General features: G+C 44.0%; 2 protein-coding genes across 13 annotated transcripts in view; one reads left to right on the top strand and one right to left on the bottom strand.

Annotated features, from left to right (window-relative positions):
• The window catches only part of LOC131107582 (inactive serine protease 35-like), a 56440-nt gene extending 48587 nt beyond the window's left edge, over positions 1-7853 (top strand). For both annotated transcript variants that reach the window (XR_013630335.1, XR_013630336.1), the window contains 2 exons: positions 3637-3831; positions 7699-7853. The gene's annotated coding sequence lies outside the window, so the exon portion shown is untranslated. The remainder of the gene's footprint in view (positions 1-3636; positions 3832-7698) is intronic.
• On the bottom strand, positions 22-20075 carry LOC131107577 (clathrin coat assembly protein AP180). 11 transcript variants are annotated; one of them, XM_078798838.1, is made up of 22 exons: positions 19607-20075; positions 19270-19510; positions 14788-14930; positions 14643-14718; positions 14403-14505; positions 13615-13708; positions 13408-13519; positions 13225-13331; positions 13101-13142; positions 12293-12366; positions 11280-11292; positions 11071-11201; positions 10664-10737; positions 10570-10584; positions 9928-10098; positions 8062-8169; positions 5888-5959; positions 3960-4046; positions 3739-3800; positions 1559-1645; positions 1334-1440; positions 22-1239 (listed from the first exon to the last, which is right to left on the bottom strand). In XM_078798838.1, the coding sequence occupies exons 2-21, from the start codon at positions 19397-19399 to the stop codon at positions 1354-1356; spliced, it is 1788 nt and encodes a 595-aa protein (XP_078654964.1). In that variant the 5' UTR covers positions 19400-19510; positions 19607-20075; the 3' UTR covers positions 22-1239; positions 1334-1353. The 11 variants fall into 11 exon arrangements, with proteins under 11 accessions (XP_078654964.1, XP_057913724.2, XP_078654965.1 ...); XM_058057741.2 differs by having other exon boundaries at positions 3769-3800; XM_078798839.1 differs by having other exon boundaries at positions 3960-4031.
• Positions 20076-20087: the final 12 nt, after the last annotated feature.

Genomic DNA, 20087 nt, shown 5'->3' with positions numbered 1-20087 from the left:
ATAAGTGACGAGCCGTGAGGGTGGTTTGGGTCAGTGTATTTGTATTTTATTGCATCTCATATGGGGGACTCACATGCAGGTTGCACAGGGAAGAAGGAAAGGGAGCGGGGTGGCCATCCCCAGAAAATGACTGAGCAAACATCTATCCGCATTCTCTTTTGTATGTAAATGTCATTGTCGTCTTTATTTTCCTTTCTCAACACATAAAATGCCACAAGGAGATTAAGATACAGTCACTTGTTTGGAAATAAACAACACAGAAGAACATCCAGCGTACGTATACTTGAGTGCTTTACAGTGAGTCTTCCCAGTGAGCAAATGTACCGCACGGCGTTCAATCACGGTCAATCACATGCTAGCATGTCTCATTGAGCCTGTTCGGAAAAACAAAAGAAGGCGGGACCAGTCGTCATGCACTCCACACCAGCAGAGAACACCACAGAGCAACGTTTTGTTCAATACTCTACTAGACTGACAGGTTTTTTTTTAAATCCAAAATCATGCTCCCCTTTGATATGTAACTAAAATATATGGTATTTCTGATCATCAAAATGAATAAAATATGTAAAATATATCATCAAAATAGTCTTGAATGCATATGTCGATTTGAGCACGATGAAAAAGAAGGTAAACACGTCGTGTTTGCATGTATTGTTGATATCGGTTATGAGCATGGAGGGCAAAGCGGACATACTGGAGGTACAACCATGACACAAACATCGCTCAGTATTAGTTGGGACGAGGATAGCTCAGTATTAGTTGGAACCAGGAAGTTAGAGGTTAAAGGAGTGGGGGAGGGGGGGTTGGCCAGTGAAGTTACACACACTGAAACACAATCCACATTTAATTAACAACACAGTCCTCGTCTGCCAGATGCACAAAGAAACCACCATACCATTCCAAGTCAGCTTGTATGCGGAAGTCCAGAATGAATCTAAATACACATTCATTTTTTTTTTTTTTACGTTTTTTTCTCCCCTCTTTGTATATATTAAGTAAAGTTTAACACTGATTTACACGCACACACACACACACACGCACAAGTCTTTCTGTATCTAGGGTTCACATTCACAGTTGTGCTACAACAGTACATCATGAAGGGCAGGGGGGAGTTTGTGAGGGGTTGCAGCCTCTAGAGGGGAGCAGGGGGTCGTTGGGCTGGTGGTCCGGGTGGGCGAGGGAGGCGGCAGTGGGGAAGTGCAGACATCCACAGAGCTCCAGACATGATAATAATCCAACCTGCGACGGCAGCAAGACATTCACGATTGGACAATTGACCTGAATATCAGACGATTTTGGTCAATACTTGAACTTATATACGTGCCATGTTTACCTTGAAGGTCTTTGTGGGGTCTACATGAAGTCCTTGATGTTGAGGTCATCCAGAGCGTTCCTCGGTGGAGGAGGCTTTCTGGGGCTCTGGGCCACTCCAGGAGACATCTACACACACACACACACACACACATGTCCGCTGACTTTATCAGATGTAGAGCTGTCGACTCACACAACTGACTGACATGCATACAAATCCATGAGTCTGTAAACAAGAGTGGGTTACCGGGCTGCCCGGGGTGACACCGGTGGCGGGGAAGCCCGGCCTAACCATACTAGGCATCATGGGAGCTCCAACGCCCGGTGCCCCGGGCTTTTCACAGAGACAGACACAAAGAAAAGGAGACGCTAAGACACAAGCTCTGACATATAAAGTGTGTTATAAGGGGAGGGACACCTGATAAAGGGGAAAAAGTCCTTGACTTTCCGGTAATGTCCGCATTGCTTTGAGGGACATTACTGGACTGGACTGGGTGGGCTTACCATGCTGTAGCCTGGGTGGCTCCCCATAAATGGAGGAACACCCATGGGTGCTGGCTAAAGGTGTAGAGGGGAGGGAGAGGAGGCGGAGTTGGGGTCACTAACATGTAAGACAAACAATGCAAGACAATGCACGGCAAAGAAAAGCACACACGGACACACTAACACAAAAACATTTCAACCTGAAAGGTAAATATCAGTGGTTCATAGATAAGCACGAGCGCTAGCCTGCTAGCATGCACCAAGATGTGAGAAAGCTTTAATATAGCAAGGCAGCCTTTAGGTGAGAAAGTTTATATAAAGCCCATTCCACCACTGAAAGAAAAAAAATCCCAATTGTGAATCAGAATGGGCGGCACGGTGGTCTAGTGGTTAGCGCGCAGACCTCACAGATAGGAGACAAGAGTTCAATTCCACCTTGCATGTTCTCCCTGTGCATGCGTGGTTTTCTCCGGGTACTCCGGTTTCCTCCCACATTCCAAAAACATGCTAGGTTAATTGGCGACTCCAAATTGTCCATAGGTATGAATGTGAGTGTGAATGGTTGTTTGTCTATATGTGCCCTGTGATTGGCTGGCTACCAGTCCAGGGTGTACCCCGCCTCTCGCCCGAAGACAGCTGGGATAGGCTCCAGCACCCCCGCGACGCTCGTGAGGAAAAGTTGTAGAAAATGAATGAATGAATGAACGAATGTAAATCAGAATTATGAGATAAGAAATCGAAATGATGAGATACAAACTGTTCACGTCCTCTGTGTCATGTGACAAACGTTCCAGTGAAGAATTTTGACCTTTATTCATTCATTCATTCATTTTCTGACGCTTTTCCTCACGAGGGTTGCGGGGGATGCTGGAGCCTATCCCAGCTGTCTTTGGGCGAGAGGTGGGGTACACCCTGGCCTGGTCGCCAGCCAATCACAGGGCACATATAGACAAACAACCATTCACACTCACATTCATACCTATGGACAATTTGGAGTGGCCAATTAACCTAGCATGTTTTTGGAATGTGGGAGGAAACCGGAGTACCCGGAGAAAACCCACGCATGCACGGGGAGAACATGTAAACTCCACACAGAGATGGCCGAGGGTGGAATTGAACCCTGGTCTCCTAGCTGTGAGGTCTGCGCGCTAACCACTAGACCGCCGTGCTGCCCATTTTGACCTTTAATTTAATATTTTTTTTTATCAAATTATGACTTTCACATCTAATAATAATGAGTTTTTATGTCATACATATTTTTTCCTTCAGTAGCGTACACAGGCTTCCATAAGTTTAATAAAAATCTGTGGGGGCGGAGTTTAGCTGCAAAGCAAGTACCGCATGAACTCCAGACAAGCTGCCTCCAAGCTACAGCTTCCATCATTGGCCATTTCATCACTCTCCAGCAGATACCCCAGAACTGATATCATGAAAGGGATATTTAAAGGTCCCCTGTTAGGTAAATGTATCTTCTCGCGGTGTCGTGTGTCCCTGGAGCCTGAAAAAGGTTGATCATTTCCTTTACTCCGCTTTTGAAAGAAGCGGTGGCTTTTGAAGTTCAAGAAAGAAAGACCACCTTCTTCAGGCTTCACTACACATCTTAAAATCAAGCCTGAATTTTTTGCCAACTATCTCAGTCAGCTACAGACGTGGGCGATGTAAGCTAGCGTGATGTAGCTCACATTGCTATGCTCGTGTTAATAATGTTTGTGTCCCCCTGCAGCACTCGTACACTACTGTGTGTTCTATTCTATTGTTATGCGTATTTAAAAAAATATCCTAATATGGGACCTTTCAGTGAGATTTGATCTAATCTTATCTGCTTTCTCGCTGCCTTTTCAGACACAAAGTGGACCTGCGTCCTGGAGAGCCACATGAAGGCAACGGGTCTCTGCCCCTGCCATGCGGCTCCACTCCATGCTCATAAAGACACACAACATTTACCATGGGGGCACCCCAACTGGGGGGAGCTACCTGAGGGGCCGCTGGGGTTCCCATCGTCAGATCTGATGTGGAAGCGACAAGAAAGAGAGACAGGTACTGCATTACTGACTTCAACATTTCCTTCAATATTGAAAACAGTGGAACCTCGGAAACTAGACTTGTGTTCGAGTTCCGACGCTTTAAATATGAATGATATTGACGTGACTAAAAGGACTACTTACTACTTGCCATGTTAGCCATGGAGGTGTCAACATCACCCGCCTGGGGGGTCAGGGTGGGCTTCATTACGTCTCCTAGCCCATCAAATGCTACAGGAAGGAAGGAAGGGGGGGGTACAATGGGCAAGAAAAGGGAGAGGAAGTAGTTTAGCTATCTACGGTGTTGCAGCAGACACGCTGGAGTCACCATGACAACCAGTAGCAGTCGCCATGACGACAGAGAGAGGAGAGGAAATGAGCTACAGAGCTGATAACTATGATTTAAGCTCGGAGGGAAGCACGTGTTAGGTAGCACGTTAGCATTTTAGTCTCAAATAGCCCAAAAATTCATACATCCTGTAAATTTATAAATATATGGAAAACATGTAATACTATTAAAAACCTTCTGGTTTTTACATATTTGATTTTTTTTTAACTGAATGTAGTGACATTTGAATATAATATATATAAATGCACTGTTTTATTTATTTGTACATTTTAGTCAGCTTTTTTTGGTTATATTTTGAGAGCTGAAAACAAAATATACAAAAATAGTAATAAGTAAAGGATTTATATTTAATTTATTTGTAGAATTTAAAGCAAAATTTAATTACATGTCAATATGACAAAGGAATTGTATTAATGTGCACATTTTATTTAACTTTTCAAAGTTATATTTTTAGAATTGAAAGCAAAATGCTAATATAATACATTTTTATTTCATATTTTAATTACATGTGTAGAATTTAAAGCAAAACATCTAACAATCTAACATTTCCATACGACAAATAAAGGAATTATACTATGTCTCTACTTTAGTCAGCTTTTCAAAAAATTGCATATATATATATATATATATATATATTTGTATGTGTATATATATATTTTTTTTTTAGAATGAAAGGCATCAGACACATGCATTTTCAACTGTCAATCACTCCATCCCTGTCAGTTCAGTCTGGGCTATATGAGAAAGGGAAAGTCGATCTGCAGCAATGGTGGCGGGCGGGGTCTCCCTTAAAGAAGCACCGCACTGCAATGCAGCACTGCACCGTCCGTGACACACCATGAGCAAGGCGTTAAAAAGGAGCGAGGAAACTCACCGAGTCAAATGGCAGGAAGCAAGCAATGAGCCAGCCCGAGAGCCAGAACACAGAGAGAGGGAGAGAGAGAGAGAGAGAAAGCAGGGAAAATGAGAGGCGGAAAGAAAGAAAGCGCATCAATGCCAAGAATATGAGAGAGAGTCGAGAGGGTCAAGCCTCAAGGCGGCCGCACGGCACACTGTCAGTTACATAACCATCTTCACAGTATGATGCAGAGCGGCGGCACGGGCTGTTTGAGTTACCGTGGTTACCAGTGACACAGTGGGGAGTGCAGAGGTGGAAGGAATTCCCCCGAGACTCAACGGCACGACGGCCGCATGCAAACGAGATGATGCTAGCATGAGTGGGATTTAGCAGGACTTTTGCACAAAACCGGAACATTTTTGGTTGACATTTTTTTTTGCAGCATCTTTGCTGTAAACCGGGTCAGGGGTCATCGGTTTGTTGCAATTGCCTGCCAAATTCTCATGACAAAAGATACGCTACCGGTACTAGTTAGTATATGAGTTGCAACTAGGGCTGCCAAATGAAACTTTGAATCAAATTAATCATGATTAATCAACATTTGCAACTATGTGTGAAATATTTCAATAAATCTTAGTGTTTGTCTTAATAAAGAAGTGTCAGTGATTAAGGAAGTGTCCTTCCAAGAGACGTGTTTGCGAGTCGGAGATGCATCCCGTACGTACAGGACACCAGACTTGAACAGAAACTCGTCACCGCCGTTAAAAAGCTATTTTTGACAGCCGTAGTTGCAACATACCTGAATAGCATGCATCTAGAATGAGTCAAATGTCGTTAGCCCCCCCCCAGCGTGCAGGGTTAGCGTCAACATTTCAGAGGTTTTACCTGACATGAGTTCCGCTCCAGGGGCGGCAGCGGCGGGGGCAGCTGCGGGGGCATCTCCCCCTCCGGTGGACTCTGTCGGGTCAACCGAGCAACGAGCGCAATTGTGGCAGGTCAGAGCCCACGGAGAGACGTGTTCCATCGCGGCATTAAGGCAAAGAGGGGGAGGGGACAGTCAGCCTGGGGCTTCATAGCGCACCGCTAACGGCAAAAAGAGCTCGGAGTTAGAAAGGACAGGTTTGCAAAATAAACACTGACAGCACACATTCGCATTCGTAAACAAAGCCATCGCTATCATGTGGACATCGTTCCAAGTCGTCCAAAGGTTTGACACCCTGCTGTGATGCTAGCTACCCACCACAAAACAGGCTCATGATGTCTCCGCCGTCGGTTTTAGGTGTGGGCACAGAGGAAAGGATGGGTGGGATTGCTGACACGTCGAATAAATCCGCTGGGGACGGGACGGGAAGGGAAGGGGTTAACATGGAGATGATGATAAGATGGGAAATAATCGGTAAATAATCTCGATGCATGCAAGAGCAAACAAACAATGTCCTTCACCAACTTCCCTTTTGTGATTTGGTGAAATTAATTGCAAACATTCATTCATTCATTTTCTACCGCTTTTTCCTCACGAGGGTCGCGGGGGTGCTGGAGCCTATCCCAGCTGTCTTCGGGCGAGAGGCGGGGTACACCCTGGACTGGTCGCCAGCCAATCACAGGGCACATATAGACAAACAACCATTCACACTCACATTCATACCTATGGACAATTTGGAGTCGCCAATTAACCTAGCATGTTTATTTTTGGAATCTGGGAGGAAACCGGAGTACCCGGAGAAAACCCACGCATGCACAGGGAGATGGCCGAGGGTGGAATTGAAACCTGGTCTCCTAGCTGCTAAACATAATTGCCCTAATTGCAAACATGTGTTCTTATTATTATCGACAACGCCATCATGTGACACAGCAAGGCAGGAAATGCACACCAGAAGCGGGGACATGGATGCAAAAAGGGGGGTACCTGCTGTAAACAAGTCAGCAGTGGGCGTGGCCTCTGCTTTGGCACACCTGGTGTCAGGCGTAGACTCAAAGAAAACTACAACGGCACAACCAAAATGTTCAAAAACATGACAGCAGGCAAGTGCAGTGACCGTGAAATTCAGGCACAGGTAAAAGCACACAAACGTTACACATTTCATTATCGTTTACCGCTGAAAAGATCGACCGCAGGGTCGGCGTTGTTGGGGGCTACGGGTGCCGAAACGGTTGCTGTGGTGACGATGGTGGATGCGGAGGTGAAGAGCGATGAGGGTGAAGGAGGGGGCAGGGCAGAGCTAAAGCCTGGGTTCTCCGCTGACATCACGCCAAAAAGGTCTAGACCTGGAGATGCGATGGCGGCGCTACCGTCTGAGGGGGCGAAGGGGTCTTGTGGGAAGATGAGGTGGGATGTTAGACACAAAAAAAAACACAATGTACGCTTGATGTGCTTTCATGCCTCACTGATAAGCAATGAATAATGCTGCATTCAAGAGACCTGGGAAGTTAGAAGTTTAAAGGCAAAATTCCTCCAAAGTGCAAATTTCCTTTAAGGAGATCATATCTGGATGGTAGATCGTACTTAGTATATTTTGTGGTGGTCATCCATGTTTTTTGTTTACAATCCAGGCAGGCTATTTCCCACTTCCCACTGCCCTCGAATGCAGCAGGAAAGCTCCCATCCGCTCCTGATGTCGCCTGATGGCTAAATGTCCAGATGCACAGCATCTAGCGTTAGCTAGTCCTCACAATAACTAATGTCCTTTTTTACGCAGACATGTGAAGGCTTGTGATGAAAGAGAGGAAGTCTGTCTCCATAGCAACAAGAACCCAGAGCATCACAGAACACCTCCTGGAAACCTTCAAGCCCCACTACTCCAACAGCTACTGCAACACTCAGTGTTGAGGAAGGCCGGGTTACAGCACCAGATTAGAGCAAAGCCAGCAGGCCATCTCTCAGGTCCCACGTCAGTGACCTCTCACCTCACCAGTGGACCAAAATTCCCACAGAGACAAACCAGAATCTTCGAGAAAGTCTTCCCAGAGTAGAAGCCACAAAGGACGGAATCAATTCCACAGTTCACATCCTTCCATCCATCCACTCTTTCACACACTCTTCCTGACTGTGGGTCACCCACCAGCTCCGGTGGTGGTGGACGGCGCTGCGGCCGGGGCGGCGGCGGCGGCTCCGCCCTCCGCTGCTGCAGCAGAGGCCTCGGTAGCGGTAGCGGGTGTGGCGAAGGTGTCTGAGATTCACACGCAACAGCAGACAGACGAAGGAAAAGAGACAGAGAAGTCAAGAGAGAAAAAGGGAGTCAGAAAAAAAGAAGTTACAGCGCTGACTGGTGGCCATGACACGTAAGGCGACAGACAAATGGTGGTACGGACGAGGAGGCATTCTAGCTTTACTAACAGAGAATATCCCACAGGAAAAAAACCCATATGCGGTGATGGTACGCGTTTGGGCTCACGTCTGGGACGAGAGTTTGATAGAAGTGCTTTTCCGCTGCGTCGGAGAAAAGCATGCCAGTCTATCAAACACAAACTCCATGTAAGATGGAAGCTGATTACGTCACCAATGGCCAGCATTTGACCTCCAATGCATCGCCGAGGATCCATTGATTCACTTTTGTTGATGCATTTTGCTTGCAGATTAGACACATCATCGAGTGACATACAGTGGAACCTCTGAGGTTGTACAATTTGGAATTCCATTGGAATTCTCGGGAAAAATTGTGGGTGGAATAAATTTAAACAGACCGTTCTGGAAATCTAAAGAAATCCAGTAAGAATAGGTGCCGATTCTGGAAGTTCTAGAAAGCTTTCTATGTGGTTTATTATGTGTAGCTGCTCTATAGAAGTCCACAACTCAATACAAATGAGCATAATAGGTCCACTTTTAACGGTCTTTATTCTCAGAATATTTTGATTTGATTATAGTGATATTATAACACGGGCGGCACGGCGGTCTAGTGGTTAGCGCGCAGACCTCACAGCTAGGAGACCAGGGTTCAATTCCACCCTCGGCGAGTTTGCATGTTCTCCCTGTTCATGCGTGGGTTTTCTCCGGGTACTCCGGTTTCCTCCCACATTCCAAAAACATGCTAGGTTAATTGGCGACTCCAAATTGTCCATAGGTATGTATTTGAGTGTGAATGGTTGTTTGTCTATACGTATGTGCCCTGTGATTGGCTGGCGACCAGTCCAGAGTGTACCCCGCCTCTCGCTCGAAGACAGCTGGGATAGGCTCCAGCACCCCCCGCAACCCCCGTGAGGAAAAAGCGGTAGAAAATGAATGGGAGAGAAGGCCGAGGGTGGAATTGAACCCTGGTCTCCTAGCTGTAAGGTCTGCGCAATAACCACTAGACCACCGTGCCGCCCATGGGAAAAATTAAAAAAGAATATTACAAATATGTATAAACTTTAAAGCTTGAGTATTTTAGATTTCTATGTTTTATTAGTAACAGTGGTCAACTTTGTTCCTAAGCTTAAATGTTACTTAAAAAATGACACATAAATGTTTCATCCGGGAAGAATTATTTCTAACTCAACAACAAAACGGCGTCCCGAAATATGTATGGTGTTTGACCTTGAAGGTTCCACTGTATTAGCACATTTTCTGTGGTTGCACTTTAGATTACAGCCTGCAAATTTCAGTCACGTGACTTCATCAATAAGAAGATAGGGAATACTATTATTTACAGATAAACAACAGTGACTATTTTCATTGACGTAGCAAGGATGAGTGCTAAACAACGTTAAAGTACCTCCATTCCCTCTCGGTCCTCATCGTATGACACCACCAAGACACTCCAGTCATTTTCCCACTCTGGGTGCCACAGAAAGTGCTGACAACATGAATTTGGGCTGTACTTTAAAGCGCTACCATGCATGTGCATGCAACCAAGTGTGGCATCACATCATCAGAAGGGTTCTGGGTGGGGGGGGGGGGTTGAGCTTCCCAGAGTGGTTCTATGGTAAAGAACCCCCGGAAGCCCACTAACCTCCTAACAGATCCATATTGGTGGCGCCAGGGGAGGAAGCGGCCGCTGTGCTAGTGGGAGGAGCTAGAGGGACTCCGGCTTCTGGTGCCGCAGGGGTGGGCGTGCCCCCCGTAGGGGACTGGGCGGCCTCCGCTGCGAGGGTGGGCTCGGCTAGCAAGGAGTCGCCCATTTCTGCGAGTGCCGACGAGGAAGGGGGAGGGGGTGCAGGGGGTTGGCATCCCCAAATTAAAGGCGCCAAAGTAAGCAGGAAGCAAAAAGAGGCAACCATGGCACCCATTTACAAAAATAAAGGTCAAATTCAAATCAAACCCAGTTAAGATTACAAAATCCAGATTGAAACCAAATCACAAAATAGCAAACAACCAAACCAAAAACAAAAGCCCCCGTTATAAACCAAAACCAGACAATGGAAGATGTGGAAGGTGGGGGGGAGGAAAGAGAGAGAGAGAGAGAAACAAGAAAACTCAGACTAAAGAAGAAGAACAGCTTAGAGGAGACAAACCAGGAGGTAAACATGACACATCCTAACACACTGACACTGTTCACAGGCTGGACTTGATCCGGAACAACACATAAAAACACGTGGAGGACCTCCATTACGGTGGACACCTGAAGGGAAGGAAGGAAGGAAGGAACACTCACCCGAGCCGAGGAGGTCTGCAAAGGACAACACAATGATGAATAATGATTATACAATGTTGGCGGTAACATGTAAACATGTATATGCTCTACCTACCTCCCCAGGACGTGGGGGCGGCCGATGTTGCTGGGGGGCCAGAGGAGGAGAGAGGATCCAGGTCCAACAAGGAACTGGAGGATAAGGTGAAAAAAATCAGAGGTGCTCACACGTTCTCAGCCTGCATGCTACTTTTAAAATGAGCAAGTCCCAAAGATGTACCTCCCATAAGCATAAAAAATATACACATATTTACCATATGTATGTATACTGTAGATATGAGTATTTATGTATGTATGTACTGTACAAATAACCTTGTCCAATGGTAATGTTTATGGATTGTCTTAATGAGCTACATACTATGTGTCACAAGTTGCCAAGGAAATTTCTGGGTAACTTTTTTTTAGTGTGTGTGTTTGCAGGAATTCCGCCTAGCAACAACAATGGCCACATGAATCCTAACATACTCCTCTGCGGGCTCTGGTGCAGCCGGAGCGGCGGCGGCTGCGCTTTCCCCAGGCGGAGGCTGCAGCGTGGGGACAGCGTTTGAGGATTTGGCCGGAGTGGAAGTTGGAGACACGTTGTTCGTGGGAGACCCCTGGAAGGTACATCATGGCGGCTCACCCCACGGTCCAACAGATACAAATCTAGAAACGGTTTGACATGTGCAGCTTACCTTGGTTGGAGACCTAAAAGGATGGAAGGGGAGGGAGATGTTTTCATGAAGTGTTTTTTTCTTCAACAAAAAACACTAAATCTGATAAATATGACTCCATATTGCATCATTTCATCTTACATCACAAGTGTGACTGAGACGACACTTGTCTCTTACAGCATGTGTGTAGATTTCACACATGTACACACACACACACACACATCACATGTAATCCATAGATTACTATTCCCATGGGGATGGCCTGCTTGTTTGCTTCCCATGGGAATAGCATGTCCGTTTACGTGCTTGGGCTACAATAAGGTCAATAATGTAACATTCTATAGTACGCCGCCACTCCAAAGTCAACACACTGTGGATGCTCACCCTTCTCTGGGGATTCCAAATGAATGAAAAAGGGGGATAAAAGAGAGGAAGGGTTAAAGGAAAATATAGAAATACACCTGGCTAGAAATACTACAAAATAATTCATTGGAAAATATATTATTATTCATCATTAATTGATGAAATATATGTAAACATTCTCATATATTGTATTTTAAAAGTAATCTCGTCAAAGCAATGGAAGTTATTACCCAAACAATAATGAAAAAAACATTTTATTTCAAAATGTATGAAATATAATTGTACAAAATCTTTGATTAGAAAATATTTTCTTATATTATTCATAATGTTATATAATAATATTGTATAAATAAAATTGTATATATATATATATATAATATATGTTATATTACTATACATATATATATATATATTAAAAGTAAATGGGTATTATTCCCTGAAAAATGTATCAAAAAAAACAATATTTAAAACAATATATAAACAATATATAAAACTGGGGAAAAAAATCAAGTTGTCTTTAATTTCTTGAAGTAGCTTTAGCAAACAAACAACAAAAACAAACCAAACTCTTTGGCGGTAACAACACTTTTAAATTAGATGGCAAAGCCAAAAAAAAAAGACAATGACAATGACAAATAAAGCTCCAGGATGACACCAAAAATCCAAATTACCCCTTCTTGCCGCCTTTTACGTCCTCCAGGCCATTCATGTGTGTTTCCAGAGACTCCAGGATACTGCTGGGAGCCTGACAAAAAAACAAAACACCATCACCAAGCTTGAAGTAAGGAAAGTGAAAAGCAAACCCCCACATTGGAAGACACCAGGGTCTACACCAGGAGTGTCCAAACCTTTTACCAGTGAGCCAAGCTGTGCTAAAAGGTTATACTGTATATATTTGAAGAAAAAACATAAACTTAGCTTTGTGATAGGAGGAAGAAGGCATATTTCTTTGGAACATATAATTATCCAATGTAATTTTCCAAAAATGCCGTATTTATATTGTTTTCGCTTTTTTTTTATGCTACCGCTGTAGTTTTCTTCTTAGTTTTCTTCGATTGTTTTATTGGAATGTGCTGCGGGCCGATAAAAAAACAGCAGCGTGCAACAAACGGCCCCCAGTCCACACTTTGGACACCCCTGGTTTACACGTATTATAAATGAGCTTCAAAAACCCACAGCCATGCATACACACACTCGTGTGTCAAACAGGATTAAGATCAACATGCCAACACTTCATCCTGCAAACAGGCACTCGGCCTGCGTTACTACGGTTACCGCGTCCTCGAGAGGTTTAAAAGGACAGTCGTCATCGTCCGAGTCTGCCAGGTCCACCACCACCCCCGGGTGGAGACACTGAGGTCAGTGGGAGATGGCAGTGGGTGGGTGAAAGTGTGTGAGTGTATGAGTGCGGCATTCGTGCACGTTACCAATCTCCAATCTATTGTCATATTTTGTTGGAGAGATGATGCGGTGACTTACGTAGTTGATGTCAGGAATGTCATTTTTGTCAACTCCGACCGTCTGTAGAGAGAAATCAAGTGTCAAAAAAAAACACGCCACTATTTCTGCTCTGTTATCGTGTACACGAGTGGTCAAGGGGTACCTCTGCCAGCTTCATGAACTCGCCAATCTTTGTCACTCGGGTCAGGAACCTCTTGTAGATCTCCAAGGCCTCCTTACAATCACTCTTTTTCATCTTGAAGTATTTCTCTGTACAAAAACCATCACAATCGATTTTAGGGGCGATATCTCTGTCTGCGGGTTATTATGATGTTGCCAGACGTACCTAAAAGATTGATGATGCCATCATTGTAGGATGCAAAGAGTTTGACCAGGTCCTTGAAGAGCAGCATGAAAGCAGCGTTGATGATCCCGTTGTTCAGCTCCTTGGGGTGAACCTGAGCAGAAAGAGGTGAGAGCTTTTCTTCCTACTGCTGTTATCAACTCAATTCAAAACATGGATGCAAACGGGAAGTCTTTTAGCAGGGCTTACGTCAAACTCCAGGAGCGTGTCGATCTGAGTCTGCAGGACAGGCATGCCCTTCAGGAGCTTCTCTGTGGTCATGGTCCTCATCACGCCCTCAGCACTGGTTCACAAACACAACATGCTCACGCTAAGAAACCAATTCCGCCAAATGCCTATGAATGTTGACACTTTTTTTCTGGACTAACCCCCCATGACTTAATATCTGGGTGAAGAATTATAATGGTAATGGTAATGGTTTGATTTCATTTGAACATGCATCAGATTACAATTGAATGCATCACATAATCAGTTCACAGTTCCACATGTCCAAAAGGAGTAGGAAGAAGCAAAGCTTATTAAATCCTACCCCTCCATCTGGTACTTTTACAATCAGTAACTGTTACATTTGTTCACTTCCTGCTTCCCTAATATAGTTTAAGTGTTGGTATGAGCATCCAATGACATAATGGGTACCAAGTGTCAATATAGTGATATATATAGCACATCATGACTGGTTCAAGACTCTTCATCCTTGTATTTAGCAAACATCAACTGCTTGTATTGTTTCTTGAATTGGTTCATCGTTGTGCATTGTTTGACTTCCTTACTCAATCCATTCCATAGTTTGATTCCACATACTGAAATGCTATGGCTAGCATAACGTAGTCCTAGCATAGAAGTGTTTCAAATGTACTTCTTCCCTGAGATCATATTTCTCCTCTCTTGTAGAGAAGTATTGGATGACATTTTTAGGTAATTGGTTATTTTTAGCCTTATGTTTTTAATCCGTGCTGATTGTGTGTCTGGTGACTTACCCTTTCTTGACTCTGGTGAAGTCAAACGCCATCTGGCGGTAGGCGAAGGCTTTCTCATTCAGGTATCGCCCGTACCGTCTGATGAATGTAGACATGTCGTAGCCTACAGAAGAGAGCAGATCATGTCCATGTAGGGTTTTCCGCATGGGCCGTGCCAGTGTGCTCATATGGAAAGCAGCTGATGACTTTTATTACGTAAGTCAGGCATGGAGGCATCAGGTGTTTTGTTGTTTTTCTTACCATGAGAGCCAGTTTTGTCGATGAAGTTGCTGAGGTTGAACAGGGAGGTCCTGGAGGCCAAATACTGGATGAACCTCTGCAGGGAAAAACATTCGATTCAGCCTCAAAACCATCCGCTCCTTGGTGGCGCCTCTTGTTGACATACCTCATTCCCGTGCACACACATGTGGTGGGTGGTGACGAGGGCCTTGAAGACCACCACCCAGCTGGCGTTGGTGGCCCGCTCGAACAGCGTGTCGGCCATCTGGGGGATGTTGACATTGGTGGTGTTGGTGGCCGACACCAGGTCTGGGAAGACGAACACGTCCACTTTTATTTAGCATCATCATTACTACTAGCAGTAGTGGATATGGGAAACCATGTGTCCTCGTATTCAATTTGATTTTATATGTAATACAGAGCAGTAATTCAACAATTAAACAATGTGTGTTAAAAGCCACCAGACAACTTGTTTACGACCTGAATACAGTTTTTAAAAGTATAAGAGCCCTCCGACATGAAATAACACCCCTATAGTTCATTTAATATATATCTATATCTACAGTATATATAATATAGATTCACACAGACACACAAGAGTTTTTAATTTCTCTCTTTTATCATGGTTAATTGGTTCCAGACTCGTTTAGTGAATTTAAAAATAAGACATAAATAAGATAAAATAGACTCACACGTGAGCAATTTAGTGTTTTTTCTGGACAGAGTACATCCTGTGTACTTTTGCTAATACAAGCCACTTGTATAACTCAATATAGTAGACATAATAAGAATAAATAAGCCAATAAAGATGTAAAATAGAACACAGCGAATGTGTTCCCTTGGGAAGTTAGATGAATACCGCTAAAACTGAGCATTATTATTTCTATTACAGCTCTAGTATGGTAGGTGTCCCTATTATTATGTTCATAGAGGCAGTATATGAGGCAGAGAATGATGAGTAAAGATAAGTGGTCTGTCAATGAAGTCTTAAAAAAAAAGGGGGGGGGGCATCGTTAATGGAAGCAGATATACTGAGCAGGCCTTGGCCTTGCTTTAAATAGACACAGACATTAAACAGTGGACAAGAGCAAGAAGTGCAGCTGAGGGGAGCACGTCGGCAACAAAACAGGATAGCAGACTGGACATGGGGGTTGAGGGGCGGAAAGGGGGGTCGGAAAGAGATTATATCTAATCACTCGTCTCAGTCTTCCTGCACCAACCCCCATCAGGGCGTCAGTCACACCTGTTTTGACACACCATGTCCAACATTCTGCATTTTTATGGACTAAATTGTTCAATCTTTTGTGTTCCAATATGGCCGACCGCCACATGCATGACCCACAATGACTGCTTATACTGTGCAATATTATCAGATTATTGTTAATTTAACGTTATATACAACCACTTTGACTTCATATCATGTCATATTAGCGTCATATTAGTGATCATGTTTTGCATGTTTGTTGCTGTACAGTTTTTATGGTCAGATGTGTGCTTTATGTCATGATATCATCACCTATAGTAAACAAACAGACAGTATGTGACACAGTATGTGTCATAAGGTGTGTGTAATAAGGATTGCCCAAGCTAAATAAAGACTCTTACGGTAATCCACAGGGTGCAGAAGCACTGTAAGAATGAACTGTGAGCTCTCCTGGTCATTAGGTACACCTGCACACCATCCAATACAAGAGTTGCAACAAACATATGCTTTTACAAGGACATTGGACTTCTGGGTAATTTGTTTAATAGTGGGGCGGCACGACGGTCTAGTGGTTAGCGCGCAGACCTCACAGCTAGGAGACCAGGGTTCAATCCCACCCTCTGCCATATCTGTGTGGAGTTTGCATGTTCTCCCCGTGCATGTGGTTTGTTTTCTCCGGGTACTCCGGTTTCCTCCCACATTCCAAAAACATGCTAGGTTAATTGGCCACTCCAAATTGTCCATAGGTATGAATGTGAGTGTGAATGGTTGTTTGTCTATATGTGTCCTGTGATTGGCTGGCGACCAGTCCAGGGTGTACCCCGCCTCTCGCCCAAAGAAAGCTGGGATAGCCTCCAGCACCCCCCCGTGACCCTTGTGAGGAAAAGCGGTAGAAAATGAATGAATGTTTAATAGCGACATTATTTACCCGCGATGAGAGCACTGTATGTCACGTTTTTTGTTGTCATGGAAACAGACTCTTTATTACGAAGATAGCATTGCTGCAGTGTACTGTTAACGGTTGGGAATATATGTGCTCAGATACGTCTTGTGCTTGCTTTATATGAACTAGAATTCACTACAGCGTACTTTAACATGGCCGTAGATTCATTTCAGCTGCAGTTGAGTCAGTTGACCTTGTGTGTGTGGCCACACGTTCTCTATGAATGCCCCCCAGTGTCCATTTGACTACAGCATCTAATTTGGGGTCGTGTTTTAAAGTTGAGGGAGAGCAATATAATGTAAGAGTTTAATATTTGCAAGTTAACAAACATCCAGTTTACCAGCCTCAACGACCACCGATACGTTCGCAATAATGCAATAATGCAAATTAATTCCTGACACTCCGGCCTGTCATTTGTGCCAACCCCTGACATTCTTAATCAGGTACCATAGCAACAGCACTGCACCACCAACATGCACATGCACCCTAGGGTCACATGCACTGCAGAAACACCACCGGTAGGAGTAAAAATAACTCATTAAATCAATCTACAAAACCGTGGACCATGCTAACCTGTCATAACAAGACACACAGAAACACTTGACGCTATCTAATATAGTTCCAGGCGAGTGTTATTGGTGAGCAGCATGTTTCCCTCCATTAATATGTAGGTTAGAAACACATAAAGAGAAGCACAGTGGCCTATATACCACAACAAGGCGGCCTAGAAATAGACACAAACAGGAAAATGCATTCAAATAGTGTTGGATTGTTTAGAAGTGATGGCTCAAAGGTCTTTCAGGCTATGTGCATGCATGTGGAGCCCCTCCACAAGCAACCATGCATGCAACACATGCACAGCAGCAGATGCCTGCAGTTTCGTCTTAGCTCCAAGAAGCCAAAGACAGGCGGTCTTAACATTGACGCCTTTTGCTGTGTAAATAATGCAGGATAGTCATTGGCTGATTAGTGAATAATTCACAAGAGGGAGCGGATCACAAGATATGTAGCCTTCGTCCAAGAAGACGGTGAAGTGTACGTACAGATAGATGAAAATATATCTGCTGTTATGGTGCCGCTGGGCTCTGTGTGCCAATATTAGTCAATATTTACGTCGGGCTGTTGTCAGGGATTCATCCTGATTGCCTGTGCTGTGATAAAGCTGTTAATAGAGCTTATTACTTAGCTTTTATGTACAAAAGCACTTTCATTTCTACGTTGTATTGACTTGCAGTTGGGTTAGGATTAGAGGTTAGGGTTGGGGTCAATTCTGGGAAGGGTTAGGTTTAGGCGTATGTTGACCTCCTATTTCAATAAGAAAGCACAGAAATAGCAATAATCTTTAACTGTCAGCATCATAAAGATACCATTACCTGCACAGGTAATTTGTTTCTTTATATTAAAGTGTACAAATAAGTTAACCAGCGTAATAGTAAGACATTAAACAATATAAATCTTGTCAAACACAGACAACTAATGCATTGAAAAACAAAACAACATGAAAGTTGCTACTCTTAATCTGGAGTTGATGTCTGTATTATCTGTTTTCTAGTTGTATTCTGATAGGACTGACAAATATTAAAACAATTCCTGGGCCAATTAAAATGTCATGTTTCCATAGTAAGTCATGGCAACAGCAATAACCTGTTCCAGGGTCAAATTGTCACCATCATAACACTTATTTTCATGACAGGCTTAAAAAAACAACAACTAATAACAATAATATTTTAACTCAAGTGTATCAGTACGTTAACCACTGGAGCAATGTAAAACACTACAAATAGGACACTGTAAAAAGTAGCATTAGCAATTAAACATTCATCATCCAGCACAGTTTGGCATGTGAATTCACCATGGGTGGTCCACCCATGGTGAATTCACATGTGGTTCCTTTGCATTGGTCTGTTAAAGCATTGCTAAAAACACCTCCACCAGATAATATTACACTCCCTATGTTGACTTGGTGTCTCTGTTATCTCATTCTTGTCTTGGACGCTCTGCAGAGCTGATGTGAATGCTGTGCAGGTGCTACATGCTAACAGCTAGCCTGCCTGCAGCACAGACTGGCTGCAGAGACATTTAGTTCAGCAATCAGGTGGTTTTTGCGGCTTGGCCTACCGCCTGTCTGGGTTTGTATCGTCTTTGCTAGAGCATCGCCATGGTTACAGTAATTAATTCAGTGGTAATGTCCAAATATTTACACCGAAGGATGCATAATGAAAAATCAAATGAGGCAGTATATACACATGTTTTATTTTCTAACTATAAAATGTTATATATTTGAATTATAATTAGCTATCCAGGCATGTTTGCTCTATTTTACCCACTTTTGCTGTTTCCTTTAAAATATATATTATTTCCACAATGTGCAGCATACTGCAAATATCTCCCAGGGCTGCCTCTTGGACACCCCTGAATTCATTACACCACCATTTTGCATGCAAGCTGTAGCCTTGAGAATATTTTGTGAATGGTTAAACTGCATGTTGTGCTTGACTTACAGTCCAGGTGCTTCTTCTTGGGCGCCATCACTTCATGAGTGGTGGCCTTGCACACGGCCCGGGCCATGTCTGAGCCCGTTAGCTGGTATTGGGCCGCGGCGATGCGGTCCGTGAGCGTCTGCCCGGACATTTGGACCCCCTATGGAATTCTTCACCGCAGGAGAAACAATCAATCTAGAGATCGCCCACCGCAGCTTCCCGGGTGCTTCTGCAGCAAACAGGCCTTTGACCTTCTTCTTGCCTGTTTTGGTTAGAAACGACACAGGAAATGTGGTATTTATTTGAAACGGGGCTCCGTGCTGATTTCAAAAAAATCGTTTTTTGAGGTTCCACTTACGTGAATTTTTCACGGCTTGTCCGGTTTTTCGGCAACCACCGTGCGCTTTCAGCACCTCGGACAGCTAAAGCCACTCGGTTATGTAACACCCCACTAGTGGTGGGAGCCCTGCAGCTGATATTAAGCCCCCAAACCAAACGACACACAAAATCCTCCTTTTTGCTTAACACTCCATGTGTAGGTCCGATATTACGTCCCGGTGTTGCATGCGGATTATTCCTCTTACGGCGTCTTCAAAGAAAGGGAAAAAAATAATCATCCAAAAAAATTGCGGTGTTCTTTCCCAGATTCTGCGGCGACAGAAAATGTGCACCGAATGCGCAAAAAAAGTGCGCAGTACAAGGAGCCGAGGAGGAGGGGACAGGATTCCTATTCTCCTTCCCTACGCTATTTTTTTTTTATTTATACGCCTTTTATCTGTATGGACACGGAGACACTCCTCCCCCCAGTGGATGCTTGAACACGGGTGGGTGACACACGG

This window comes from Doryrhamphus excisus, linkage group LG19, assembly GCF_037039965.1.
Source record: "Doryrhamphus excisus strain RoL-2023G ecotype Guam linkage group LG19, RoL_Dexc_Guam_v1.1, whole genome shotgun sequence".
NCBI classification, from domain to species: domain Eukaryota; kingdom Metazoa; phylum Chordata; class Actinopteri; order Syngnathiformes; family Syngnathidae; genus Doryrhamphus; species Doryrhamphus excisus.
Note: the sequence above shows the minus strand (reverse complement) of the source record. Positions and strands in the feature narration are given on the sequence as shown.